The 22,715-nt window shown below is 38.7% G+C and overlaps 1 protein-coding gene across 2 annotated transcripts in view; it reads right to left on the bottom strand.

Moving 5' to 3' along the window:
* The window catches only part of EPHA3 (EPH receptor A3), a 276,157-nt gene that overhangs the window by 4,446 nt on the left and 248,996 nt on the right, over window positions 1-22,715 (bottom strand). For both annotated transcript variants that reach the window (XM_075594016.1, XM_075594015.1), the window contains exons 12-16: window positions 22,520-22,581; window positions 19,551-19,760; window positions 14,171-14,320; window positions 12,155-12,348; window positions 6,977-7,132 (exon numbers count right to left, since the gene is read on the bottom strand). In XM_075594016.1, the coding sequence (XP_075450131.1) occupies window positions 6,977-7,132; window positions 12,155-12,348; window positions 14,171-14,320; window positions 19,551-19,760; window positions 22,520-22,581 (772 nt within the window). The remainder of the gene's footprint in view (window positions 1-6,976; window positions 7,133-12,154; window positions 12,349-14,170; window positions 14,321-19,550; window positions 19,761-22,519; window positions 22,582-22,715) is intronic.

The following is a 22,715-nucleotide window of genomic DNA, read 5'->3' as shown; positions in this document are numbered from 1 at the left end:
AAAAAAGCTGTTTTTTTGGATTGGTTGTACACGCAATAAGTGCTCGTTTTCATACAGAAATGCTCTTCCTGCATGTGAATGTGTCCCCTATAACTTCTCAAAAAGTATAAATCATGGAAGAAATATCTTAGAAGTTCACCTTTGCTGACTCTATATTTGCATCTAGCTCATCTCAGAAAACAATTCTGAAATTCCTCCTCATTACAGAGTAACATGGTTAAGACATCTTGAAGGAAAGCCTTTATAATTCCTCAGCAATGCTATGCATATTTAGGGAGATACAGGTTTATTGGATTACTGATTTTGATTAGGGGACTTTAACATAGTAATTTAATTTTTGATTTACTTATGAATTCAATAGATAATTATACTTATTACTGATCAAAGAGATGTCGTTTTGTTCATAAGCCTTGAAGATTACGTAAGTCTCTTCTTTTGAAGTTTTCTCCACTTTTTGGAAGCTCATGTACAAATGACTAGGAATAACTGTCATGTTCATCTGTTCAAGTGTATAACTAACTGTACAAATTAAAGAAGTGTCCAGTTATGTCTTGCTCACTGTAGCGTTTAGGAGTAAAGGTGATAGGTGCTGCTGAGGATCTTGGGGTAGAGTATATATGGAAAAAGAGATCTGTTGGGGGAAACCCACAGATGGAGAGATTCTATACTGCGCAATATAGATATTCCCCCACAGATATATACAGTGGTGTGAAAAAGAAAGTAACCCCTCGTTGAATTCTATGGTTTTACATATCAGGACATAATAACAATCATGTTTGTGCTGATATGCTGTGTTTGGTTTTCGCCAAACATGGCGCTGTGCATTATGGCCAAACATCTCCACTTTGGTCTCGTCTTTGTTCCAGAAGTCTTGTGGTTTGTTCAGATGCAACTTTGCAAACTGTGCTGCCATGTTCTTTTTAGAGAGAAGAGGCTTTCTCCTGGCAACCCTTCCAAACAAAACCTACTTGTTCAGTCTTTTTCTAATTGTACTGTCATGAACTTTAACATTAAATATGCTAACTGAGGCCTGTAGAGTCTGAGATGTAACTCTTGGGTTTTTTTTTTGTTGCAATTCTCTGAGCATTGCACGGTCTGAACTTGGAGTGAATTTGCTGGGACGTCCACTCCTGGAAAGATTGGCAACTGTCTTGAATGTTTTCCATTTTTGAATACAGTAATCTTTCTCACTGTAGAATGATGGACTTTAAATTATTTGGAAATGGCCTTATAACCATTTCCAGATTGATTGGCAGCAACAATTGCTTCTCTAAGATCATTGCTGATGTCTTTCCTCCTTGGCATTGTGTTAACACATACCTGAATGCTCCAGACCAGCAAACTGCTAAAACGTTGGCTTTTATAGAGGTGGTCACACTTGCTGATGATTAATTAATCAAGGGCATTTGATTAGCAGCACCTGTCTGCTACTTAGCATCTTAATTCCTATGGAAGCAGTAAGGGTGTACTTAGTTTTTCACACATAGTTTCTCCATTTTGGCTTTATTTTTGTTAAATAAATCATCACGGTGTAATATGTCATGTGTTGTTATTCATCTGAGGTTGTATTTACCTAATTTTAAGACCTGCTAAGGAACAGATGATTGTTATTATGTCCTGATATGTAAAACCATAGAATTCAAAGAGGGTGAACAAAAGGTACCTGTAAATGCAATCTGGTTCTTTCCAAGATCAATACATCAATTTACAATCCTTTTACTTATCATGAAGCACAAGCACAAATAAAAAACTATTCTGAACAAAAGTGGGCCAGAATACATTCACGTCACCATAGTGACGTTGCAACTACATGATTGCCAAGGAACGCCCACATGGTTGCGACTTCAACGTTCCTTCTGGCATTTAAAGGGTTATGTCATCAAATGTCTTATTTACTTCAATGTTATGATACCTTTTATATGACTAACAAGTAGTTGATATGTTGCAAGCATTTGAACCTCTCAGGGTCATTCATCGGGTATGGCAGAAATATGTACTGTTGTGCTAACCATCTACTTTGCTCTCCCTCCTTTGTGATTACATGGAAGAAAGAACCACCATGGTTACCCACCCATCTTTGCTTATTTACTTCAATAAAGCGTTCCATTTTGAGGAACAGTAACATTTTGCCTTAGTGATTCCGGTAGGGAGCCTTTGGCAAATTGCTTCAAATTCAATTCCACACGTTGCTACGATTTTCCTTCTATGTCTTACACTCACCCTGACTGTTTGTGAGCTGTGCATGTTGTTTCACATGATTCATGTCAATTATTAGACACAATTCTCTAAGAAATTGGTCATTGCCCATAGACTTGTGGCTTAAACACCTATTGGGATAATTAGCATAATATATCTTAATAGAAAATAATAATCTTTTCTATGACAAAAACAAATTAATTGTCTGCTATTTCTATGCACTTCATCTTTTTTTGGAGCTAATCTTATTTTTATTATTATTATTTTCACCCAAAACACAGTTTCAAGTTTTGTTTTCCAATCACATGTACTGATGTGCTCTTTTCCTGGCTATGCTGTATAAATGAGATTAAGCATATCACATTCTATACAACAACAAAATATGTCTGAGAAAATAAGTAACAAAATTGGTGCCATTACTTAAACTGCTAGGTATAAAGACTATACACACAAATGTAAACTAAGGTAAGACATCACATTCGTTCATATAGGTATTACAGCTCAACCCCCTTATAACGCTGTGCTTGGGGTCCAAAGAAACACACCGCGTTATAAGTGGATCATTTTAGAAATAACGTACAATTGTATGCACTGTACAATAAAGTATTTAAGATACCAAAAATCATGTTGTCAAATATTCATAAATACTAAGATTGGGAGCTACGCTTGCATCGCGTTATAAGCGGATTCGCATTGTAACGGTTCGCGTTATAACGGGGTTGAGCTGTATATAGTACTTTATAATTGTTATAAGAGGTGAATTAACAAGTTTTAAGGCTTGCACATCCAATTCATCTATCTGTAACATCACAATCGGACTTGACTATAAAATGCATCTTCTTTGTGAATATATATATATGTATAAAGTTGTGCGTTGATGTGTATTTCAAATGTACACTGTACAGTACATTAACTTACAATCTCATTGCTTCTGTATGTAGTTCAAAAGTTTAGCGGCCGGATTAGTCCAGGAGAAATGCAGATTTGTTGTAGGTTATGAAACCTTTTTACGGAACCAACATTGGAGTTTTTCATAGAAGAAATGATAGTGTACAGATATTGTTCAGAGCTTTGGAAACCTCATAGATTTCTTCTTCAAGTGGTACACTCTGTATATTATGATTTAATCTCTGAAGAACTGTAATGTTGGTCCCCCAAATGTATTATAACTAGAGATGTGTGAATGTTTTGGGAGGTACGTTGCAACATTTGTAGCAATTCTTTTCACTCGATTTTTCTGAAAATGCCAAATGTTGCTAATTTAGCAATTTTTTGGTGCATTTGACAAAAACAGCAGTATCATCATGTGACCAGAATTTAGCGTCATGTAACTTGCAGTTGTTGTTGCAAACGTTTGCACGTCTCTAATCCAAACCAACAACGGATCTGCATTGCTGCTACAGTATACAGTATGAAGCAAAACAAAGTAAATGGGGCTGGTAAATTATACAGCTTGTAAGATTAGTGAAAGGCTATAACTTGTATTTATCATGCAGAGCAATGATCCTCTGTGGTACAAGATAAATCTATATACTGACCTCTGTCCCTCAGTCTCCATTTGTGACCTAATACAGAGGTGCTCAACTCCGGTCCTCAAGACCCCCCCAACAGGTAAGGTATTAAGGATATCCCAGCTTCAGCACAGGTGGCTTAATCAGTGGCTCAGTCAAAGGCTGGGATATCCTTAAAACCTGACCTGTTAGGGGGTCTTGAGGACTGGATTGACCACCACTGACCTAATACACTAAAATAAAACTGGGTTGTTTTTTGGGCTAAAACAACCAAAAAAATGTTTATTTATCTATGGTTATTTCTCTGTACACAAATACTGCTGCGGCCAAGTTTATTCGAGCATTTGCCTGTTCTTGGCCGCAGCAGTAGCCTGGCGCGCGCCCGAGTGTGACGGGCGCGCGCCGAAGCAGCGGAAGAGCGCCCTCCGATCGGGGCGCTCTCCCTACCGCTACCGGGTCCGCCGGAACCCCCTGCCGCCGTCCCGCAGATCGCGGGACACCAGGGCTCCCTCGGGGAGCCCTGGACGCGCGTGCAGGGGGCGCAGGCTCCCGAAGACGCGTGACCGCGCGTCTATGACGCGCGGCACGCCGAGGGGCAGCCACAAGCAAGCCGGGAAATATCCCGGCTTGCGGTACCGGCCACACTTTAATAAAGTGTGTCGGTAGTGTATAGTCCTTGTTTTCTGATGTAAGCGTACCAACGAGCTTCAGCTGCTTATGTATCATCGCAATATACTGTATACAGTTGTTAAAAAGATGCTCAATTAAGTGGTGTTAAAATAATGTGGGGTGTTTTTCCATGCTAATATTGTTCAATGATATTGGGTGAGTTATACAGCCATTTATAATACAGATGTAGCAGATGTTATCCCCACGATAACACCTTAGAAACAAGCATGAGTTTGAACACATTGTCCTAGAGTTATCAAAGCGCTGGGAAGCAACATGCCCGAATCAGCCATCAAAGTCATTGGTGGATATCTCCAATTCACGCGCCATGTATGTGACATGCTTACATATGTGCCCTCATAAGATTACAAAACACTATAGGTCATTCCTTCCACATTGCAGTAGGAGATCAATCAGTATCAAGTGATCCTTTGCCAATTTCAGGACCACAAAACTGCTCACTAATCACAATAATAATACAACACTAGTCTCATTATCTCAAAAAGTTATGTTCCAACCCGATGAATCATCTTTTAAAAGGGATCTAAACACGTACTGTACCCAGCCTTATCTCCTGAGATTCAACATCACCAACCTGCTTACAGTTTTAAGGTTCACTCACAAATCTTGTTGCTCACCCCACTGCTTTACCTATTTACCTGTGTCCCCCAAATCATCTTCCTGTATAAATGAATTACAAACTTCTGATGTTAGCCATTGCAATCATGTTTGATAGCACTGAACATAAATTAGTGCCCAGGACACACTTGAAAATGAGAGGTCACTCTAAATGTAATTTCTCAACAAAAGGATTATAAACTATAGCATGCGTCAGTTCTCATTCATGTGCGTGGGAGTAAAGGCTTTCTAAAGTTTAGCAACAGTTTGTGGATCAGGGCCTCTATATATTGCACTGCTAAAAAATTCTATAAATCAAGAGACGTAGAACAATATCTGGCTGTTTGGTCCAAGCAAATCTATGCTAGTGTGATTACATGTATTCGAATGTCTTGTTTTCAGTAACATCATACAGACAGCGTATGAGATTGGCCAGGCAGGCTGTGTCCGTGGATGCAGAGTCCCAGGTTCAGGAGGAAGTTGAACAGTCCACAGTGACCCTCTACATCACAGAGGTCACAGATGAGCAAGCGGAACCTGTGGCTACCCCACCTGCTGCTACAGTGGCTGCCAGCACAGCTGCACCTGTTGCTGCCTGTCTAGCTGCACCTGTTACTGCCCGCCCAGCTACACCTGTGGCTACCCCACCTGCCAACCCAGCTGCAGAAACAAGCCAAGCAACATCTGCATCTAATACTGCGATTTTGATGGAGCAACAGAGGGAGCTGCATGAGATTCAGAGGGTTGTATTTCAACACATATCGGCTCATCTTGCCCGTATTGAGCCCAGGGCAGGCATAATGTGCAAAGGCAGGAGTAGGTAGTCCAACAGCGGGAGCAGGCATCACTTTGCCAAGGGAGAATAACGCTGCTCGCATTATGACAGCACACTACTGCTGTAACAACCAATTTAGCCCAGGTAACCGAATCGTTAAATGTACTTACCTGGGCAATGTAACAGGGGCTGGCCAATTCCCATGCCCCTCGATGCTAAGTACCCCAGGAGAATCCCAGTAGTCGAGACTCCCCCTCCTCCGCCATCAGAGAAGATGGCCACACCCTTTCCTCCTGTTGAGTAAAGTGTGAGCCGTGGGAGAGACCAAGTGCGAGAGGCAGCGTCCCAGTAAAAAAAGGCATGGCCTTTAAATCTTTGTAAATAAGTTCATTGTTCCTGTTAATGTATATAGTTCTTGTTGTAGTTTGTCAATAATGTTAATATTTTTTGTGTGTAATAAAATATAACTTTTGCTACTTCTGTCTCCTTCAAATTCTTGTTGTCATATGTAGCTTCATTCTTGTACACTCATATTTTATACACTTAATATTATATACAAAAGTAGGCCACACAAATATATTCCATTCCATTTAATCATTAAAAATCATCTAATAGTTAATCCTTTGGGGGGAAAAGGCTGTGACGCAACTATATATATTAGTATATCACATGTAATGTAAGGGTTAAACCATGTACCACTTAAGGCTTTCCATTTTCCCTTGTAGGCTTTATAGAAATAATGCAATGCTCCTCAGGGTCTGGATGTGAGTAAGGGCAGCTTTTGGCAAGCGCTAAATATCGTACCGTTATTATCACCACATGTTAACAGTACTGAAGGTCTAAGGATCTCTGAAGTTAGGTAAAGTGCTCATTACCATATGATTTGTATATGGATAAGCCCAACGTCCCTTAAAATTGATTGCTCCCTTATTATAGAAAATGGCAGAACTTCGTAGTGCTAAGCACCTATGGGGATATGCGTTTCGGATATTGATACGTTAAAATGTAATGACCTCCTGTCTATTTACCCCATTGATTCTAGTAATACTACCTATTAGCTTAAGTTGGTTTATATACCACAATTGCTTTAGAACAACAACAAAGAATTTAAATACTGTTAATGAAAAATGTCGAATGCATTCTACTTAACACAAAACAACACAATAGTAATGCACACATTTTATAAAGTCATATTTTATTAACTTACTCTAAACAAATTTTTGCTATTGTTTCACAGGAACTGTAGCCAACGCCAGAAAGAATGTCCGTACATCGACCAGTCTGTAGGCCATCAAGCCAGTCTCCTGTGGTTTGGAATGCAGGGAATTCAACACTGTTTTGATCTAGCAGTAGAGTTGAAGGCCTAAATGAGAAAGGAAGAGGAATAAACACAGGTTATTTTTGCCTAAATGTAGCTGAAGCATCGGTGGGAGCTTCTCAGCAACATTCTGTACATATTTTCTATTTATAGCATTATTCTGCCACTGAGATCTAATTTGTTCAAGATGGCTGCCCGGTGGAAGCCCATGAAATTAACAAATTCAATTGCTGACACTAATAGATAATAGCTAATAGTTAATTAACATTTTTTATTGTGAAATAACTCACTAATTAATCAAATAGTTCCTTCTACAAACCCAATACATAACATTTGGTGGAACTTATTGTACAGGTAAAAATGTTTAAAATGCCTGAAACATATTTAAGCTTTATATCAGAATATACTTCACTTCTGGTGAATTTCTACTGATTTCCGGCCATACTAAATTACTTTTGACAAATACAAAATTTTCAAATGAAATGGAAATGATTGAGATATTGGAGGATACTCCTAAAAATGTGATCGTACAGAATGGGGCACTTTTGCGCAAAATATCAATCAAGCTCAATCTGAAGAATAAAAAAGCAGAATGGAATGTAAAATGGCAGAAAGTGGCGAGCCAATCTGTATTATATTGTACAGATACATACAGTATAAACCCATTTACATTTCTTATGCTTCTGTAAATATCCACCATACAATACAATACAATGAGCTAATTTTATTTATAAAACTGAAGACAAAACTTTTTTTTTTTTAGCAAAAGTCCTTTTTATGTCCAGTCCAGTTTGTATGTTTTGGTAACATAACACCAAATAGCTACTGCTGTTAGCTGTTACATAAGTGTAACAACTTTAGACTCAGATTTTGCTGGCAATATGTCTATGATTCACAAGACACTTTTGAAGTATTTATGAAGTGTTTGCTATAGGAAAGAATGTGAGGATTTACCTCTGATTTTGTTTTCTAGTCGAACATGTCTCTGATTAGCTTTATCTAAGGAACACTTCCCGAGGATATTAAGGGAAGGATTTGCATGATCAAGTTGAGAAATAACAGAATCTGCAGATTAGGCATTAAAGTAGTCAAACTTAGTTTTTATGTTTATGACTTGGATCAAAGAACCATTGCAATATAAGGAGACTAATTAAAATGTACGTAACCTCTGAATAACCAGTACAGTAAAGTATTATTTTACTCTTTGCAATATTCCTCCGAGAATTCAAAGCAAAAATTGGTTACTTTCCTCCTCAGAGAGGACATCTGGACAGTTTATCAATGAAGAGGAATGTGTCTCTAACTGTGAAGAGTCTGTGATGTCTCCTCACATGCATCAAGGGAATGTGGGTTTTTAAGATCATCTGCAGGCATCGGCATTTTTTGGACCAAGTTCCCAGTCAGAGGTCTGAACCTGAAATTTATGGGCCGGGTGATGTTCACCGTGAGCTCACACTTAACTAAACAAATTAGATGGGTTTCCATCCAGGCAGCTGTAAAGAAGTCCTGCCGAGTTCCACCTGATCTTTTACAGCTTTTCATAAATCAGTACCCACCAGGCTCCAGACTGCAGTCATTAAAAAGAAATCATGGAAATTACATATTTGCACAGAGGAAGAGAAGAAAAACTTCTCCACCCTATTCTTTTTCTTTTACCCTAATTTGCTATTTTTACATTATTGTAGATATTTTGGCAAAAACCTGCTGGTTCTATGTGATAAATACAGCCATTTCTATGTCAACCAGTCAGCCGAAAGCATGCACTGTGCTTTAACCCTTACAGTGTTTGTACAGTATGTAGATGCTTATTCATTTTGTTTATAAAGTGTATGATACTAAACATATATACAATATACATATTTATATATACTATCAGGCTGATCACTAGGAGATCTTTAAACCTTTTGCTACCCTTATGACGTAATGATGGCGGCCCACCAGAGGCTCTTGTTACGTTATGCACTTAATGCTTGTTTTCTATGGAGAGCCCATTTTCATCTCCTTTGGAACAGTAAACCAAACCCTCTCCACTTCCGTACTTGTCACTGGGGGAGTGGAAGCCCCCACATGGTTGCTTAGGCGCTGCCTGACTTCCGACAGCGTAAAAGTGAATCATTTAACAAGTAATGGGGATCTGCATGATTATGTCGATGTTGAAGATGTAGAGAGAAGAATGGACAGTGGAAGATATGAGACATAGGACCTAATCATTAAGCTGCCAATTTTCAATGCAAATGTGCCTGAAAATGTTATACAGCTTGACGAGATCAATTTTGTTTTACATATTCATTGTTAATTATCCATGAATAAAACTCCAGCCATCTCATTTGCATGTATTTGTTGCCTTATTTGCTGCAATACTGGCCTGAAAGTGACCAAGGAGGGAGAAATAGAGACCAATATAGTAGAGGGCCCATATACCTCTAAATACATTAACCTATACTCCACGTGGTGAGACAAAATACACCTTGGAACATACCTGTGTATTTCAACACCTCAAAGTACTAAATGGGTACTCACTGCCTCTCCCTCCACTCACTAGCCCCTACTTCGTTTGGCTATAAATATAAGGTGCCTTAAGATCCTCCTAAAGAAACAACAAATGCCCACAATGTGGGGCCATCACCCTCATAAGGGCCAGGAAGATGTGCCAGGCTGGACCACCCGGGGAGATGAGAGAATTGTGCGCTGGGGGATCTCCCTGGCTCACGACCTGGCTATGTGCGGAGAGGCTGCATGACCTTCCTGCATATAGTCATGGGTGCAATATGAGTATGAGAGGGGGTGAGCAAGGGCACGAAAGCGGAATACAAGAAGTTTTGTCCACCAGTTAGGAAGGTTTGTTTATTACTATGCACAAGCTATGTTTTAGTAACAGATCAATTGTCACAGCAAAGGCACTAAGGCAGGACTGCCAGCCTAGCCAGGACAAGGATACAGAAAAACTAAGGGATTTAGGCGCTGACTGTGCTGTCTGGCTTGTTTTTACCTTAAGAAAAGATTGGTAGGCTCTAGCTGCCAGCTTTATGGTCAGGTCAGCCCAAATTCATGAAATATGGCCACTGGGTGCTGGCTGTAAGGTTGGCCACTTGCCATTCACATGGCAAAACAGGGGTTTTGTTTTCAGTTTAAGTCATCCCAGTTGGGGAGCAGTGAATGCACCAAGTGGTTTGTTTCAAAGTTGGGCCCAATAAGGATATGGCTAGTCGGCTGTCTATTTTATTTGCGTTATCTAAAATTGTTAATAAAGCTGTGACCTACAACAGTGTTGGATTCCATTATTTATGTATAAAAAAAGTGGTGTTAAGGGGCATAAGATTGTCATCCTTATGCCTTTATGGCAGATGTGGAATGGAAGAAGTCTGCTCTCACTTTTATCAAGATCTCTAAAGGATCTGATCTGTCGTCTATAATATCCTTATCATAATGTGTACAAATAGGTGGCAGTACAATTTAACAGCTCACTCTGAAAAAACGTATTTCAGCGTAGAGTGTAAGATATCACGTATATAATTGTGTTTGAACAAAGATTTAAGCACTATTTTGTTATAAGTTGGAATACCCTGCACAAAATTAGGTAATAAAAACGCAAACAGAATATTCTCATAGTAATGCTGTCTGCAATCATTCTTTTTCTCTAAATATCATTGTGGTTAAAAGGACAATCTTTTCTAAATTGCCTTCTGTGTTTATTTTACTGAAAGTCAGAGAGTCATGAAGCAATCAAACTAAAATGATCTAAGTCTCAGAAATGCTTTCTGCTTAAGATGGTTATAGGTGTTGAGTGAGATTGGCTTCCAAAGGTATAATGTAATGCTCACTGAACAATAATAGACAAACGTACAGTATAGAGCTGACTGAAATCATCCTTCTGGTCGAAACAGTTTTTAAACACTGTGCCTATTCTACATACCTAATTAATTGTATTTATGAAAGAGCGGGGAATAAATCTAAGGAAACGTGAATCATATTACAGTATGCATCGGCATGGCAGAACTACACTGTGACTCAGTATTTTAAAACAACCCTTTTAGGAATAGCTTGAGGTTGATTTACAGAATTGCTTTCCAAATGCCAAGTGTAATTTATCAGTAGCAGTATTCGTGTCTCTTCATAGCAGGTGGTAACTCTTTGCCATCCTAAAGGCTTCCATTCAGCTGTTGGCTAAACATTGGCCATTAAAGAAGCAAATGTTACAATGGCAAATGATATGCCATTACACCCTGAAATACTACCAATATCACTTTAGCTTTCAATTTTGTTATTCATCATAAAGCGACGTATAAATTCCTCTTGCAATCTGATTAGGGATTTGGACAATTGGTTTCGAAGTAAGAATGTTACATGTGAACAATTTACAAAGTGAGTTGAGAAACTGATGTCAGGATTAATTTATGAAACAACCAGTCTTCAACCAAACGTGAAGAAAGTCCTGGAAATAACCCTGCTTGATATATCTGTAGCAAGCACGTCATGTACAGAGCTACCATATGAAAGAGAAGTCAACTCCTTCAAAGAACTGCTAAAGTTTTTGTGATAAGGAAAATTTACTTACTCACCTGCACCACTAATGCCTCTTTAATGCCTATTTTTTTTCCCACTTATACAGTATGTTTTTATCCCGTTAATATATGTGTTAAACTTTCACTTTCTGCCCTACTCATTTTCAAAGAATTACTTTTTTCATGTATTTTACCATTTACATATTTATGTGATCATGGCAACACATCATTCATGTGATTTTCGCAAACCCAATTAGAGTTTTCTTTTCTATTTTTATGCTCCGTATAAAATAATGTTTCTATCTGAAATCAAACTGACCAAAGCAAGTTCTATCTATGTGAGAAAACCATACCCGATATTAAACATTTCTCTAATGTCTGAACAACTGCGAAGATAAATAAAAAAAAGTTGTAGCATGTACTGTACAAAAGATTAATAAATAGTTATTATCAACCTCATATGAATTATAAAGTTATGAATAGCAAGTTATAACAATGAAGAATTGATATAGACAGAGAATGCAAGCATATTTTCCATGATAATTATGTTAGATAGAAGTGTCACCTTGCTGCAGCATTGGCGGTTACTTTCAGACTGCTGGGATTGCGGATTAGCTTGTCCAAGATGCTGACAATCTGCTCAAATTTAGGTCTGTTGTTTCTATCTTTCTGCCAGCAGTCTAACATAAGCTGATACGAGGCAGCTGGGCAGTCCATGGGAGGTGGCAACCGGTAGCCTTCATCAACTGCCTTAATAACCTGAGTACAATTGCATATTCCAAGAAAAGAAAGAGAACCCAATGAAACATGAACGTTCAATAATTACTCTCATTTGTTGGTAGCCGATTGACTTTTCATTTCCAAAATGTAGTTTATCTGCAAGCAGTGGGATAAGTGAGCTATAAGCACTATCTGAAGATCAAAATCATCCGCGTGCACTTGAAAGAATGAGATTTAAATGCACGTATCTTTGCACGCACTTTATTTAAATGATACATTTGGTAAAATATGGATTTAATTAAAAGCAAGGTAAACAAACAGTTGTAATAGCTCCAAAACTATGGACCACTTAGAATGTCCTTCAAACATAAAGGCTCCTCTGACATCATTCTATTACATAAGTATGTTTCGTATATATATCCATGACTTTGATGTCATATTTGATCACTTAATTAGTCAAGCGATGTTTATTTAAGTATACGATAATGTAGGAGAAGTTTGGCAGGGCACAGAGAAGCTAAGTTCTCTCTGCGAACAAATAATCAAATACTGGCAAATAGTCGTCAAAATCATAAATACCTAATTTTTCTCATTTTTGGTGGTGATGTATGAAAAGAAGAATGTGGCTCGCTTTGAATCTTACAGATGTTGTTTAAATTAGTTAATAGAATCGAAGACAAATGCTTAAGTGAAATTCTATAAACTTGATACTGCAGGGCAAGAAAACTATAGCTGATCATTATATCTCTAAAACAACTTTTGACCAGTTTGAGTTGCCAGTTCCCCACCCTTGTAGAAGGCTATTTATTGATCTTCAGCTCCAGTCCAGATTAATCTATGCAATACAGTTCGGTGAAACCTCACTGCAGCTAGTAATTTACACATCATTTTTTGTTATTGCTGAAATTCAATGTTCCAAACTAAAGTTTAACTAAACAGATAATAATGTTTTACTATACTGTACATAACTGAAATAAATGTAAAAGGCTTATACATACTGTATGTAAACAAACCTGTGTGGTTGTGTTTTTTATATATCAAAGAATACATTGTGACCCATACTTACTAAATGGTTCTATTCCATAAGACACCTCCTGGTGCTGGAGGACTCACTCTGGCGTTGAAGGGTGCCTTATGGAAAAGCACCTCTTTGAAAATATTGCCCTTTAGCCATTGTAACTGCTATTTCATGTGCACACTTCACTAACATTTCCTTTCATTCACTTCAAAAATAGAGACATTCATTCATGTTTCCTTTGATATATCCGTTGATTTGGGACAGTCAAGATACAATTCAGTCTACTGTATACTGCTCAACACTGTCTTGGTTGCTTGTTGGAAAACATAGGCTGGGATTCACTAAACTGCTATGCAGGGTATTGCACCCTGGTCCAATGTTAACTGACTTTGACTTAATAGGCAGCAAACTACAGATCTGGATATTATACCCTGCATCGTGGCTTAGTGAATTTCAGCCATAAATCTCGAGATGAGGTGTTCTAACATCTTGGTTTATCCAAAGAAGAAAACAAGGAAACGGACACTGCGGATCGATCTTCAGAAAATGTAATACTTGTCAGACATATTCCAACGTTTACGGCTGTCCCTCCAGTCTTAGAAAGCCTTAGGAAGAAGGCTGGAGGGACAGCAGAATTGCATATGTCTGACATGCAATACATTTTCTGAAGATTAGTCCGCAGTGCCCGTTTCCTTGTTTTCTTCTTTGGATCAACTTACTATAAGGATAGCAGCACGACAACGCCACTGCTCTGGAGCACTAGTATTTATGTACTTAACCCTCTTTCTATTGAACTTTTAAATGAGTTGCGCCAATATAAGGTTTATTGTGTCTGTTTCTTACATCTTGGTTGGACATTTCCCAGTAAGGCCGTTCTCCATATGACATGACCTCCCAGAGCACAATGCCATAGCTCCACACATCACTCGCTGATGTGAATTTACGGTATGAAATGGCTTCCGGGGATGTCCATCTAATAGGAATCTTTCCACCCTAGAAGAGAAACGATTATGAATGAAATGTTGAACCTTTTATCTGTGACATACTGTACCACACTGCTACATACAGTACACTTTGGATATAACGGCACTCTAATAGCTAATAGCTAATTATAGATAATAGCAATATTATCTAACAGCATATTTCTAAATGGCCAATCACGAGTCAAAACATCACAGCTCTGGCGGTAAACCCAGTTTTGTAGCATACAATACCTCTCAACAATGGCTCCAAAGTAAAGACAGAAGAGAAACAAAGAAGAACTGCACCAAGCATTGCCGATAAAATCAACATACTGTAGTTAAGAAATTAGAAAAAGGTATAAGCAAGAATGTTTTGATGCTCAAGTGCAATATGGGTTGTGAAGTAAACAGTGTTGTGAATAAGTTTTATGAAGTACAGTTTTGCCTTAATTGTTTTATTAATGTAAGTTGTTATTTTATTTTTTAACATTTTTATTAAACTGGCAGCACTGATATGTCCGTTTTTTTTAATTTATACCCCCTTATAAAATTAACTCTCTATATAACGGAATATTTGATATAACGGCACCCACAATTCCTCAAGGGTGTCGTTATATCCAGAGTTTACTGCACTATTATCAATCTTAATTTAAATGTTTGTAAATAAGATCACTCTTATTTGTTTGTACCTTCTTGTTAATGCTAATAATTACCCCCAGGAATAAAGACACGAGGAGTGTGCACAACTTCTCTCAATATTTGACATATTGGGATACAATATATTTTTTTATTTTCTTCATTATACTGATAAAGATTAGTACAAAAAAAGTTCATTTTATAAGATTCAGCCATGGAAAGTACAGTATGTGGTGGAAATACATCAAATAAATCATTTGACATGCATCTGTTTTACAAACACATATTATTAAGCCTATATTTGAATGTGAAAATAAATACATTTGTAAACAGATTTGAGAAGTTAGGTATGTTTAAATATTTCTTAAAAATGGTGTCTCTTTAATAACCAAATGCTTTGGGGTTAATTGTTTCTATGATATTTTCACCTAATCTCTTTTGTGATACAACTGTTTGTAAACTGTTTGTACTGTTGTACAGTATATGCACTAACATTGTTTCCCTTTTGCTGTTAACGGTATAATGAAAAAGAACAATAATTACCAGGTAACGTTCTAATTAAATTGACCTACAGACAATAAAAAGTAATTTATTTATATGCAAGAGATGTGACCACTGTCCTTATTGAAAATATCTTTTTTTTTGTCCTCCCAAAATCCACTTCTTCACTTTGCTTTGCATGCAATTTCTAAATGTTTATACAAGCATGAAGCCCCTACACAAACGTTACTAATCATCAAGCTCCGTTACGTGTTAACGCTCCCAAACTGGTTTTAACGCCCGCTCAAGTCAATACGAGTTAACGTCCGTTCAAGTCAATACGATTTAATTCCCGGTCAAGTCAACACCAGTTAGCGCCCATACGGATGCAATAACCCGTAATGCAGTTTGATGAATCTGGGGGTAAATGATTGAAAAGGGGGGACAGCTTCAATGTGGCATGTACATTTCTGTGTTATTTTTCACTGCTTCTTCTAGAACAAAGGTACGCACAGTGCTGCAATGATGAATTCGATATTAGTAATCTGTAAACAGCATTAATTTTAAATCTATATTTTTAAACATAAGTATAGAAGAGTTTTAGCCGAGGTAAAATGTTAGAATTACATTTCTTTTTTTTAGTCTCTCACAAGAATTATGTAGCTATTTTTCTTGAATAACACAGCTAAAAAAAACACACTTATAAAAACATCCTTTGCGTTGTTGGGGCTTTTGTTTAATGACAGTGAGAACAAAACTGGGACACCTGGTCTCCTTCTGTTTCATTTCCAGATCTCCCATCTGGAACATAACACCTGGACATGTCTTCTGTGTGTATTTCCATGTCATATTTCTCTATATTTCACTTATTGATTTTAAGTTGGTCACATCCCTGGAATCTGTTTGTATGATTTTTTTTCCTAACAGATCTTTGTTCGGTGCAGATCGCTTCCAGCTATAATTATAATATAGAATAAACACGATTGGCAATGTACAAAATATTATAATAGTTATAGAAAAAAGGTGCACTCACTCGACTCAGGGGCGTAGCTATACCCCGCGGGCCCGCGCTCCGTGTTAAAGGATATGCAGTAGAAAAATCATCACTACATGCAGAGGACGGCAGGGGAGGAGCGCCCTCTAGCAGTCTGACCCGGAAGTCTTTCTTACTTCCGGTGTCTGCTGCCACAGCTCCTCTGCCGGCTGCTCCTCTGATCATCTCCCGCCAAAGGTAGGCATGGGAGAGATAGAGCTGAGGGGGGAGAGGGGGGAGAGCGGGTAAAGAGTGGAAGCAAAGTTTCACGAAAGTTGACATTGCTCAGAATATTGCCAATGTGGCTGAAATTTGCCAGAATTTAGCAAAAAGGGAAATATATAAAGGGCCCTGTGACTTTGCTTGGCATTGTTTTTTTTTTGCAAAGCTTGTCGTTTTGGCGAATATTTTTGTGAAAAAGAAACATCAATTTTTAAGAACAATGCTCCAATTTATGATGGTTGATATATATGGCCTGTTGTCTTTGTGTGCTTCCCAACATATCGCTTACAAAGTTAGTGTAACCCCCCTCTCCCCCCTTTGAGATTACTATGGCCTTAAGGGGTTCACTGTGTGGGCCCATACAGAGTGCCCCTCCCCAATCACATAGTGCTGGGTGACAATGCAGAATTATAACTGTCTACTTCTGCCTAGTGATAGTGATGTCATAGCAGGAATTATATAGGAGGAAAATGGTTCTAGAAGGTCAGGTCCCAGAAGGAGTTGCAGGTTAAGGACCTCACTATGAATAGTGTACATACGCTTATACTGTAGACATGGGGTATAATATAGGGTAAGGATTCCCTTAATTGTTTTCTTGTTAGGGACAGTGCCTTGTTTAGATAGCGTTCCCAGGAATTTCTCCAGACTTCTTAAAAGATTAAATAGGAGGCAGCCTATGCCCAGAAGGGGTTCCCCAAGCCGCAGCCCCGAGGCATAGTTGGACAAGCCCCATTGGAGGGTCCATAGCTGACGCTCACCCAGAAGGCTATGTGATGGCATTCAGTACCCGAGACGGAACACAGACAGAGAGGGAGTAGCACAAGGCCCGGCAGGGACCCAAAGGAGATGGAGCACTATCGACGCTACACAGCAAAGGGATCACTTAGGTAACAGGGATTAGTCAAGCTTCAGCACCTTCCTAGCGGGCCAAGATAGGAGGCAGCTAGGGAAGAGGATACAGACAGCATACACAGAGAACAGTGATGATACTAGACACAAAGTGATGTATACTATGTCAATGAGACATTATTGACTGTGATTAATAAAGATGCTGTTTGTATGAATAAAGTTCCTGGCACCCATCATTGCATTACCAACACCCAGCCTGCCCGAATACAACACCCTGACAAGGTAATCAACACAGAGCAAGCTTAGTTAAGAGGCATTTGATGTAAACTCCCTAGGAGCCGGGCAAGGAGGATTACAGAAGATTTTCATAACATGGATTCCTTTTTACAAAGTTTACTTTTTATGTTGATGCTGTTTTCTGTATTCGTATTATTAGAGCATTTAATCTAAAATGTACAGGCTAAAACTAGTAATTCTGCGCCCATGGCTAATAATATACATAGATGTCCAGAATGCATCTCCATACATATCCCCACACATTACATTCTGCTTTTATAAGTGAACTGTTTTTCCTAAGTAGCAATTTATATATTGTGATGCCGACACCACATTGCAGTCTCTTTTGTCCCAAATGAGGCAGGAAACACTGTACTTTCTCTATACTTGGGGTTTATTTACAGGGATAAATCATATGAATAGGCCCACCGTCCCTTTGAGAAAAACCAAATAATAAAATCAAATCCTATTTCCATTAGGAAAGCTAACTACACATTTCAGCAGCAACCCTTACTAACCTGGGTGGATAGCTAAGCTCATTCCATCCCCAAACAGATATTATTGCCACGCACATAAAGTCTCTGTATACCAAAAATAAGGGTTTAGCTTATCTGTAAGTCCAACCGGCGATGTCACTGCTTCAGCACAGCTCTCTCAGCAGTGTCTCTCAGACTTCTTTTACCAGCCTCCATTAGCTGGGGAGCTCCTCTGTCTCATCCCTTCTCTGGGAAGAACTGTCTCACAGTGCCTTGCTGCTTCCATGCTTTTAAGGCACTTCCTGATTAATTAGCCAGCAGGTGACCAGCCAAGCCAGAGAGAATTAACTCTATGAGAGCTGCAAAGTCATATAACTGCCCTATTCAGCCCCTAGATGGCGATGGCACCACAATATGTTATTAAAAGTACTTGTCATAGTTATCATGATTGGTTTCAATGATTGACAAAGACAAATGTAGCCCTGGTAAGAAATGGGGCTATAGTTCTATCCTCCTCCTGGTATAATCCCTGGTAAGGGCAGGTTGCCAGGAGTTATCATGGGTTTCCCCCACTTCAAGCACTGCCCTGAGTGATGGAGGTAGGTCACCTGACCTGTCTCAAAGCAAGAGACACAGGGGCGGTGCCTGCTGAGATCATAAAAGAGCAGTGCATTTCCCATTTAGTGTCTGTTCTGTCAGTAGTGATAGTGAGTTAGGAGGAGAGGAGTGATCAGCTCATGAGTAGAGCTGATCTAGCTACAGTTAGTAAGGTGGAACCAAATACCTCTCACCCTGCTTAGGGGTGAGGGAAGAGCTAGCCCCACTCTGGATGCCTTTGGTCCAGAGTGGCGGCAGGGACATCACAAGGGAGAACAGTTAGTGGACTGTGCATCAACTGTACCTGTCGGCTGCTGCTGCCCAAGAGAATAAAGAGACTGCTGCTTTTAAAGATAATCCTTGTGTGAGACTGAAATCTCTCATCCATGTGGGGAATCTCTGTGGTAAGGATTCCACCCCGCATTCGTGGGGCTTACTATAGATGGAGGCGCTGCACCATTGAACCAGAACGAAGGCATCCACCCCAGAAACCTGTTCCTGTTATCCCTCATGTCATCGCAGGAAACTCAGGCCCTCCTATTGCCAGCAGGTATGCACCACACAGAGACACCTAGCCAGACCCCAGAACACCTTAGGGGACCCGATCTGCGATTAAGGGGGGGAAGATGGGCTAGACAAATAAAAAAAAAATATTTCGAAAAAATGTGCACTATGATCCTATAATAACTCACCCTTGTAGTGTAAGCAGCTTCTGGGTCATCCTCCAGAATCCGAGATAGGCCAAAATCAGACACTTTGCAGACCAGGTTACTATTGATGAGAATGTTACGAGCAGCCAAGTCACGATGGACGTAGCCCATATCAGAGAGATATTTCATGCCAGATGCAATTCCACGGAGCATACCCACCAGTTGTATGACTGTAAATTGAGCATCGTGTTTCTGAAAAGTATTTGAAACAATTTGAGAAATGAAGATGCTAATTGGCCATTAAATTGCTGCTACACAAAAAGAGAATTCTTGATTTCATTTTACAAGGACCAGCATCCAAGTGGTATAAATTATGTTAAATTCCTGGCTGTAATTAATGGATACTATTGGATATTTATTTTGGAATAATTCCATTTTAAATAGTTGTACTTTAAACATATAAAGTATGAACATATTTTTTTCCCCCTGTACATTTCAGAAAGAACGCGTAGCTAAGTCTTAAAACTGTATTATGTTCCAAGTGTCCTCCAATAACAAAACAATATTTAAAAGATTAAAATGATACATTTGCAATACAAGCAGGGAATTCTATTTATTTATCTCTAAATCTTATATTAAAAAATAGATGACAGGCGCATATATCCTTTACAAAGCGCTAGTTCTGAGCCAGCAAGACTGGGGCCCTTGTAACGCACCAGGTATGGAATGCCTATTTTGCTTGCTTACTAGAGGAGGTCATGTTCAGAGCTCCATGGGAGCAGGCTGCGACTGTGTAATCGCTACAGAAGCAATCACATGGTCGAGATTCAGGTAGTACGGTGGCACTTTGGCCCGGCCAGACCACCAGCACCAGAAAGGATATAGGAGTGGCTCAGTGAGTAAAGACACTGACTCTGTAAGCAATGACACTGAGTTTGAACCGGGGAGCCTGGTTAGATTCCTGGTGTCAGCTACTTGTGACCTTGGGCAAGTCACTTTATCTCCCTGTGTCTCAGGCACCAACAATATAGATTGTAAGCTCATCTGAGCAGGTACTGTGTCTATAACATATCTATGTGCTGTGTACCACGCACTATACTGTCATTGTGAAGCACTTTGCATTTCATTGGGAGAAAAGCACTATTCAAAATAAAGTTGTATGAATATATATATATATATTAGGAAGATTAAAGTCTTTATTTTGTTGTGTGTGTCAATAGCGATTTCAGTTGAAGCTTTCTCTCTGTCCTGCTGCAGTCATGATATTCAATTGCAGCTAAAATAAATATATAAAACATAAAATATTTAAAGTATGTTGCCAATTTTCTTCATGTTTCACCTACATGCACAGACATACACACATATTTAGACCAAGTCTCGCTGACTTTACACTAGAAATGTAATTTACAATATGTGTAATCTATCATTATTGTTTCCAAGTACAACTTTTTGCATTTGTGAATCATGTATTAGGAACCATTTTTGGAAGCGGTAACAAATAGAAAAAAGGTGTTAGACGAGGTTTCTGAATTTTCATTTGCGAAGCAGAAAAATATCAAACTTGAATAAATATTTACTAAATTTGCTACTAACGAAAAATATTTGTAGGTCCTACATACGCTACATGGTATTTCTACAATTTAAAATCCAGATGTTTGGAACGTAGACCTTAATTAAGTTTAAACACAAACCATGTGGAGGAATTTATTAAGTATTGTATTGGTGCAAAATACTACAGATTTATCAATAAACACATGGGAGGTCAGTTGTTGATGTGTGCTCCTGGCTGCTTTATAATTATTTCCGTCTTGTATAAAACCCTTTAGTGCCATATTTCAGGTATAGGGGGTTATGCACTAAGCAGTGATAAGTGCTTTTAAGTGAGATAAAAAGCCATTATAGCGTGATACTGCCTGCTGTGAGATTCACAAAGAAGTGATAAGTCTTTTAAGTGAGATAAATGCCTTTATAGAGCGATACTGCGTTCTGTGAGATTCACAAAGCAGTGATAAGTGCTTTTAAGTAGCCATTATAGCAGGTTACTGCATTGTTATTACTGCTTTGTGAATCTCACAGCAGGCAGTATCACGCTATAAAGGCAGTTATCTCACTTAAAAGCACTTATCACTGCTTTGTGCATAGCACCCAGAAAACCCACTTATCACTGCTTAGTGCATGACCCCCACAGTTTGACACATTGGGGGTCATGCACTAAGCAGTGATAAGTGGGTTTTCTGGGTGATATGCACAAAGCAGTGATAATTGCTTTAAAGTGAGATACATGCCTTATAGCGTGATACTGCCTGTTGTGAGATTCACAAAGCAGTGATAACACTGCAGTATCGTGCTATAATGGCATTTTTTCCCACTAAAAAGCACTTATCACTGTTTTGTGAATCTCACAGCAGGCAATATCATGCTATAATGGCTTTTTATCTCACTTAAAAGCACTTATCACTGCTTAGTGCATGGCCCCCATTGGTTTTATTTACAAATGTGACACTCTGGGGGTCAAGCTCTAAGCAGTGATAAGTGCTTTTAAGTGAGATAACTGCCTTTATAGCGTGATATTGCCTGCTGTAAGATTCACAAAGCAGTGATAAGTGCTTTTAAGTGGGAAAAAGCCATTATAGCACGATATTGCACTGTTATCACTGCTTTGTGAATCTCACAGCAGGCAGTATCACGCTATAAGGCATGTATCTCCCTTAAAAGCACTTATCACTGCTTTGTGCATAGCACCCAGAAAACCCACTTATCACTGCTTAGTGCATGACCCCCAATGTGTACACCATAAATAACTTAATTGAAATAAAATGCACATTCTAGTATTTACTGCACTTGTTGAAATGTATACCCTTCCCAAAGTTTCCTAAGAGAAAATACTGTAGGAGGATTTTAGCAATATGTAAGGGAACTTGTAATTGCTATTATTTGATGCTTCTTCCCAGATGCATTGCAAACGTTTCTGGTAAATAAGAAAGTCATGCAGATGGGCTCTAATCACTTACACGAAGAAAGCTATCCAGGGAACCATTTTCCATGTATTCAGTAACAATCATCACAGGTTTACCTGGAATTAAATTAGGATCATTGCATAATTTATTAAACAAATATATATTTATATACACACACAGTACATTCAATTTTTGGGGCTCAATAAAACCACCATTTCCCTTTATTATGAGATAAAAGTCCACACACGCT

The sequence above is a fragment of the Ascaphus truei genome, chromosome 3 (genome assembly GCF_040206685.1).
Source record: "Ascaphus truei isolate aAscTru1 chromosome 3, aAscTru1.hap1, whole genome shotgun sequence".
Classification (NCBI taxonomy): Eukaryota; Metazoa; Chordata; class Amphibia; order Anura; family Ascaphidae; genus Ascaphus; species Ascaphus truei.
This window is presented reverse-complemented; position numbering and strand designations above follow the sequence as displayed.